Below are 7406 nucleotides of genomic sequence, written 5' to 3' on the forward strand. Positions count from 1 at the left end.
TAGAGAAGGAATTAATTATAAAGATAATGTGTAAATTCAGTTCTATTTATGTATTAAACAGTTCAATCAATCAGTCAGATTTGGAAGCAACTTGAAACCTGAGGCGTGTGAACCTTAAAACAGTAGAATTCTGAAACTAGATATTTTCTTTTATTGAAAGTTTTGTTGTATATTATTGAACCCTACCACTTGAAAAAACCCAAACAGTAGGTCAAAGCTAAGTAAACCAAGGTGAGTTTGTTTAGTAAGTACAGATATCAGAACCAAAACTTAAAACTCAACAATGATGGAAACCTCTGAATAGGAGTTTAACTTACCACAAGAGTTAAAACAACTGACAAATTTGATCATAGTCTTGATCTATATAATATGAAAATAGTGCACAATTTGCGATCTAAGTGTATGATTTTAGTTACAGTTAGATTCATAACAGGTGAATAAGAAAAACACTTATCTAAAGCACTTCTAAAACAGTGAATGACTAATAGGGGAGCGCTTAATTGAATTCATCATTTGTTTGATCATGAAGCATGATTACCACATATCAAAGTAAATGTTGAGAGTTTCTCTCAGAAAGGACAGTTCATTGTTTTATAAAAGATACAAAACTCAAACATCTGGATGAAAATCAGAATGAATCAATAAAAATAGCATAAAATTGTCCTTGGGAAGTTACAAAATAGCATACTAAAAGGTACAACAGACCAATAGCATTTAAAATTTTCCCAAATGAGAAATACTACATGAGGGGGTTTTGTGGAGATTTAGTATGTTTCATAGTTGAAAGCATGCTCACTAGTGACTTCGGGAAGTACATCCAGGAGCTCTAGTGAGAAGCAGTGACCAGTGGAGTGCAAACCACGTCTGTCGTGAGATAGGAACTCACTGATGACAATTGGTGAATGGTTGCTCAACTTCGTGGATCAGTTGAAGTTAGACATTAACACCGTTGGATGCCGGCTCAGTGGTCTATCGGTTAAGGGCTCTTGCTCGAGACTGGTAGGTCCTGGGTTCGAATCTCGCGAGCGCGGGTTCGTGGATGCGCACTGCTGAGGAGTCCCACAATAGGACGAGACGGCCGTCCAGTGTTTCCAGGTTTTCTATGGTAATCTAGCTTCAATTAACTACATGAGGGTGAAAAGAGCGCTTTTGGTGAGAAAACAAAGGAATTCAAAATAAAATTACAAAAATAAGGTATTTACAAAGTGAGTTCTGAAAATCTAACATCCCCAACAGTTTTATTCTATGAACTATGAGCTTTTGTTTCATATATAAACAACCGTCATCTCTTCTGTTTCGAAATTGATGTAATTTAGATGTGACCCTTTCATTTCATTTTTCTTGTACTCTAATGTCCTAGTGTGTATACAATTGTTTTTTTTCATTCCCTCTGTGTTGTGGTCTTGCTACTTATATATTTATTCTTTTACCTTTTTTGAGCTAGTTGAATTAAGAATAAGTCGGATATGGAGTGCCAGATAATTCGTTTTCTTTCACCGATCCCCAACCAGTCAGGTCAGTGATAGAATAATTTCTTTCTGTCCTCAAGGTTGTTCATTCACAAGTCGAAATCAAGTGTTACAAGTCCCAAGGTTGGACTAAGTGATCTAGCACGTCAAAACTGTAAACCGCTTCAGGATAACTCTCTCTCTCTCCATGAGCATATTAAGCACACACTGGTGAACAGATAAATCAAGGTTATAAAAATTAGTATTTACTTACTTGAATCCCATTACGTAAACCTTGTGAAATACATTGTTTGAATGAACTTTTAAAGTTTTGTACATCTGATCCAATACTACAAAAAAATATATGCAGATGAATTAATTGATCGGAAACCAATGAATAGATTTACTTATCCCGTTATTTTATCAACTGGCAAGTCTTCTTAAACTATTTTAAAGCTTAAACTGATTCACTATTCATAAATGATTAAATACACTAATATTTACATTTAGGACTCAATAAATCAAAACGATTGATAGCTAATAGTCTTAACACACTGTTATATGTAAACCAGGAAATACTGGATAGGCATTTTGCTTCATTGTGATAGGATGATATCTTGCAGAAATAAACTCAAGTCAATCGGTCTTTAGAACATAAAATTTAGATTTGTCTGGATAAAATACAGTGAAACAACTTACATTTCTACTAATTTTCCAGAACTATGTACATCAAAGTAGGCTACATCTTGATAGACTAACTTTCGGAATAATTGAATTCGCATACGTCTAGCCATACGTTCACCGACAGATCCCAATAGTCCAATGTATAAGAATGTAGATAGTGACTAGTAAATTAGAGCATAAAAAAGAAAAACTTGAAGTGGATAAAAAGTCCTAAAGTTGATATAATAGCGCAGTTTAATTATAGAGACGATCTTGAATGATTATCAAAATAATCCGCACCAATTTTCATTGTTCCTATTTAATAAGAAACATGTGGTATGAATAATTTGTAGCACCTAATGAAGAGATATATTTACCATGTACTGAGTAGTGTATTTGGCTTCTAGTGCCAATGCATTTGAGGCCTAGTGATACTACCTGGTTGCCCAAAGCGATATAGATAGTGGTTAACCACTGAACTATCTCTCCACAAAGTACGTACTATTTTCCCATAACCAACTAACCTCTTCACGTTAGTTATTATTTATTTTGTCTTGAAGTCAAAAATCTGTGAAAGTTACCATTATCTCTTAGTAGTATAAAAATTGTTCATATATAAAACGGCAATCCGGAAAAGAATAGAGAAATAAAACAGAAAATCGAGTGCGTAAATAGTTGATTTCACTAGGTATAGTAGGATTTTCGAATGTAGGATAACTGTTGCTTGAAAGGGATATTTTGAGAAAATCCATAATCAAAAGGCTTAGACACCAATCCTGATGACTCAGAAATATATTGTTACAGCCACCATTTATACTGATAATTAGCAAACGCATAAGCTCCTCTGAAGATATTGTCACAATAACAAGGCTATTGTATATATACACTTTCCCGACCCAAGAACAAGAGTTCACACGAATACCATGAAAGCCATATGAAGTTGTTTAAAAGCTACTTACAGAAATATGAGGGTCCGCAAATATATAAATGTTTTGGAGTCATACAAATGAGTTTCTTTGACGAATGCTCCTTAACTTCATGACACAAGTAGTAACTACCCTGGAACATTTTTATTTAAAGTTGTTTAAACACATGAACACTGGAACGAGGAGGCAATAAATATATATGCGCCACAATTCGTCATTCGATCTGTGAGAGGACTGGAATACTGTCCGGGTGCCCAAACTGAACCAGGTGGTTTTCTTAGGAGGTCACTCCTCGTAAAACACGTCTGTTCTTGGAGTAAAGCAGAATGTTGTCTCATCGTTGGAGACTTCAATGCACCCCATATAAACTGGATAGAGCTCACAGCTCCAGGTGGGGGTTTCGATAGCGTCCTTCTGTCATCAATTATTCAATGTGCACTTGTACAATGCATCGTTAAGCCGACAAATATAAACTTGGAACATAATCCGTCATTGATAGACCTTGTCCTCACACACCACTGTGAAGATATCGTCGACATTCAACACCTTCCCCCACTGGTGAATAGTGACCATGTTGTACTTTCCTTTAAGTTCCGGATACATGGTATAGAATTTGCATCTGCTCCACCCCGTCCTAATATCTGGAGAGCTAATATTCCGGCAATAAGGGACTATGCTATCTCAATTGACTGGTCGGTCGATGCTGATGGATCGATTGATGATGCATGGAATAGGTTCAAGTCTACGTTCGAATCCGTAACTCAACCGTTTATCCCATGGTCAGCACGTAAGCTATCATATTGCCCCCCATGGATTAATAAGGAAACCCGGAAGCTGTTGAAGCGTAGGAAACACTTCTGGGACTTGTTCTTGTCAACAGGTCAGGCATCATTTAAGTGCGAATATAAAAAAATCCGGAATATATGTAAAAAGACCATAGCTAAATCCCGCACGGCTTACGAACGACAGTTGGCATACGATAGTCGTACCTGTCCGAAGCGATTGTTTTCGTATGTTAAAAGGCGGACGAAACATAGTGATGGTATCCCCTCATTACTGTTAAGCGAAAATTCAGCTTTATTGGCTGAATCTGATCTAGCGAAAGCGGAGACATTTGCTAACTATTTCAGTGAAGTCTACTCTACGTGTGGTGTTACAACTACTTGTCCCGTTGACAATGAGATACCAGCCATAGGACCTTTACACGTGACAGAGGATATTGTTCTTCCTTTGATAACTAACTTAAAACCTTGTAAGATACCGGGCCCCGATGGGTTACACCCACGTTTACTGTCGTCGCTTGCGGACATTATCTCAAGACCGCTCACGATGCTCTTCAACATGTCCCTTTCACAGGCTCAACTACCTAGAGACTGGAAAGACGCCATAGTTAGTCCTATATTTAAGGATGGTCAGAGACGGATCGTATCTAACTACCGGCCTGTTAGCCTGACCAGTATAGTAGTTAAGTTACTTGAAAAATTAATTCGGGCTAAGCTACCGAGCCACATAGATTCGTACAATCTGTTAACTCCCGAGCAACATGGGTTTCGTAACAAGCATTCATGCTTGACTAACTTACTCATTGCGAGAAAGGATTGGACAGCTGCCCTAGACAACGGCCAGTCTGTCGACGTGATATTCATAGATTTTAGCAAAGCGTTTGATAAGGTTTCACACTTAGGTCTTATGCAAAAGCTCTCGAGCTTTGGTATAACAGGTGTTATACAGGAATAGATAGGAAGCTTCTTATGTGACCGCAGACAGAGAGTGAGGGTCAATGGAACTCTATCCGAATGGAAACCGGTCAAAAGTGGTGTACCCCAAGGCACCATCTTAGGCTTTTTACTTTTCCTTCTGTATATTAATGAACTACCTTTATTACTGAAGTCGTCGACGTTATTGTTTGCGGATGATGTTAAAATCTGGAGAACAATAAGAAATGAGACTGATCGTTGTTATCTACAAGCAGATTTAGACGAATTAGTTAGGTGAGCTCATGATTGGGGCCTGGAAGTTAATTCCAGGAAGAGCGTGCTCATGCACATCGGGCACGATATTAGTTACCATTGTACCATTAATGGTACATCTCTGCCACGCGTTCGTGAGCACAAAGACTTAGGAGTAATTATAAGTCACGACTTAAAAACTACTACGCACTGCAATGCGGTTGCTTCCCAAGGCTATCGCGCGCTATGGTCGCTTCGCAGAGCATTTAAATGCTTTGACGAGAATATGTTTCGAATTTTATATCCCACCTATGTAAGGCCACACTTAGAATACTGTATCCAAGCAGCTAGCCCTTGTCTGATAAAGGATACTAAATCGCTTGAGCGTATCCAGCGTGTAGGGACAAAATTAGTAAAGGGTCTTTCTAAACTCCCTTACGATGAGCGTTTAAAACGTCTAAATCTTTTCCCCTTATCTTATCGTAGGACACGAGGTGACCTTATACTGGCATTTCGTATCTTTAATTATGATCTGGGTGTTAATGTCTTATCTTTTTGCTCCCTCCAGCACTAATAATCTCCGGGGTCATAGCAAGAAGGTTCTGAAACCGCGATCTAATAAACTAAAGGTGGGGTCCCGTTTTTCTCATCGAGTGGTCAATGACTGGAACGCTTTACCAGAACAAGTGGTATCAGCACCATCAGTGAACATTTTCAAAAAGAAGATGGACCTTCACTGGAAGGAAATCTGTCAGGATTAACACAGGTTCATCAACCTACTATCCTTATTACTGAAGACTGAGCCTCTGACATACAGGTCTAATCTACCAGGCAGTGGAGCAACGTAAGATGAAATCTCATGGTAGCCGGTGACTAACAATACGTTCCCACGACATTTACTCTCTCAGGACCCTAGAACCCATGTGCATCATTTGTTTGGGATGAGGGTTTTTCGATTCCCCTAAGTGGACCGTCCGTATTCATCAACCTGGGGTTAATTCCTTGTGATCTACTGGAGTTTAATTCTGTTTTCTTTCGACCATCCAATCTCCTGAGAAATAAAGTGATAACCTCATTCAAACATAGTAAGAGATGAATCTTTAACACAGATGAAAAGTGTGTAACAAAAAAATGAACTACCTGTAGTAAATAGGAAGAGCACAATCTAAGTGTAGGGACATATACAGCAGAAACGAACCCTTCGTGAGTCACAACGCATCTTGAAAGTGAACTAACGAAATCCCCGAGGTAAAGTGGTATATAAACGTTCATAACTGCAGCTACGAACGCACCCTAATAAAAATAGGCTGGAATTTTAATCTGATATACCAGAATGGCACCGAATAAGTACACACAATCAGGTAGTATCAGTACTCCGATGTACCGGGGAATTCCTCCGCTTTTTGCAAACGTTATCTGGTCTGTTTGATAACTATCAACTTCACATTGTACAGTTTGGATCCGGGATTCAGGAGATATCTTTGAATGCAATGCAATGAAAAGTCCAGTGCCAACAGTAAGCCTCAGTGATGAACTACATTTTAAGGGCTTAATGTGGGTTTTGAGGTTATAATGATCACATTTGTAGGTACTTCTAAATTGAGACACTTTGTTAGTCAAGAATCCTCTCCTGCATAATGCTGAGAACATCCGTAAAGCTTAAAAGCAATACACGCGGGTATTGTGAAGGTCATTCAGTCTTCAGATATTAACCGACAATGGTGTATTAGGAAAAGTATCTGCTTTAGGATCTTACGTTTATCGTCAGACTTCTATGCGTCACTTAAATGTTGTTAAACTGGGCTGTAGCTATATCACGTGTGTTTTTTTTTATGTTGACATGTAAAAAAGCTTACATGGTGTTTTTCGACCTTCAGGTCATTTTAAACTTTTCAGGATGTAGCAAATCTGTTATCATACGCCTACTTGTTGTGCTCTAACCTGTGGAGAGTACAGCATAGATACTTCATGCGTCGTTCATAGACCCAGACAAGAAGACTAATCACTCTCGATGATATTATTTTGTTGCTTGTTTCCAACCACTACAGTTTAACTGTAATTCCACGACTTTATGTTACATGATATTAAATCCAAGTCTCAGCGTTCAATAACATCATAACCTTACCTACCTCATCAATTAGATTCCTCTTCCTTATCATACCTGACGAATAAATAAACGCTTTCTGGAAGAATGTTCAAATTGACAGATGATAATTCTAAGCTTCAGTGTTAGTTCACTGATAATGTGAATGTGAAAATAGGGTTTTACGGAAATATCGTCCTATATTGATATTAATTTTATTTAAAATTTGTGCTCAGATGAAATGCATTAACCAATCAGAGAACCATTCAGGAAGGAAATGATAACATTTGGGGAAAGTAGTATATTTTCATCACGTAAAAGTTGTATTGGCAAACTA

General features: G+C 38.0%; 1 protein-coding gene across 1 annotated transcript in view; it reads right to left on the reverse strand.

Moving 5' to 3' along the window:
* Smp_063000 (smdr1) overlaps positions 1 to 6636 on the reverse strand; it is a gene marked incomplete at both ends in the record, with an annotated part of 41116 nt that extends 34480 nt beyond the window's left edge. The window contains 4 exons of the mRNA XM_018790701.1: positions 1723 to 1798; positions 2148 to 2293; positions 6127 to 6279; positions 6316 to 6636. Coding sequence (XP_018646095.1) covers positions 1723 to 1798; positions 2148 to 2293; positions 6127 to 6279; positions 6316 to 6636 — 696 coding nt within the window. The remainder of the gene's footprint in view (positions 1 to 1722; positions 1799 to 2147; positions 2294 to 6126; positions 6280 to 6315) is intronic.
* Positions 6637 to 7406: the final 770 nt, after the last annotated feature.

The sequence above is a fragment of the Schistosoma mansoni genome (genome assembly GCF_000237925.1).
Source record: "Schistosoma mansoni, WGS project CABG00000000 data, supercontig 0041, strain Puerto Rico, whole genome shotgun sequence".
Classification (NCBI taxonomy): Eukaryota; Metazoa; Platyhelminthes; class Trematoda; order Strigeidida; family Schistosomatidae; genus Schistosoma; species Schistosoma mansoni.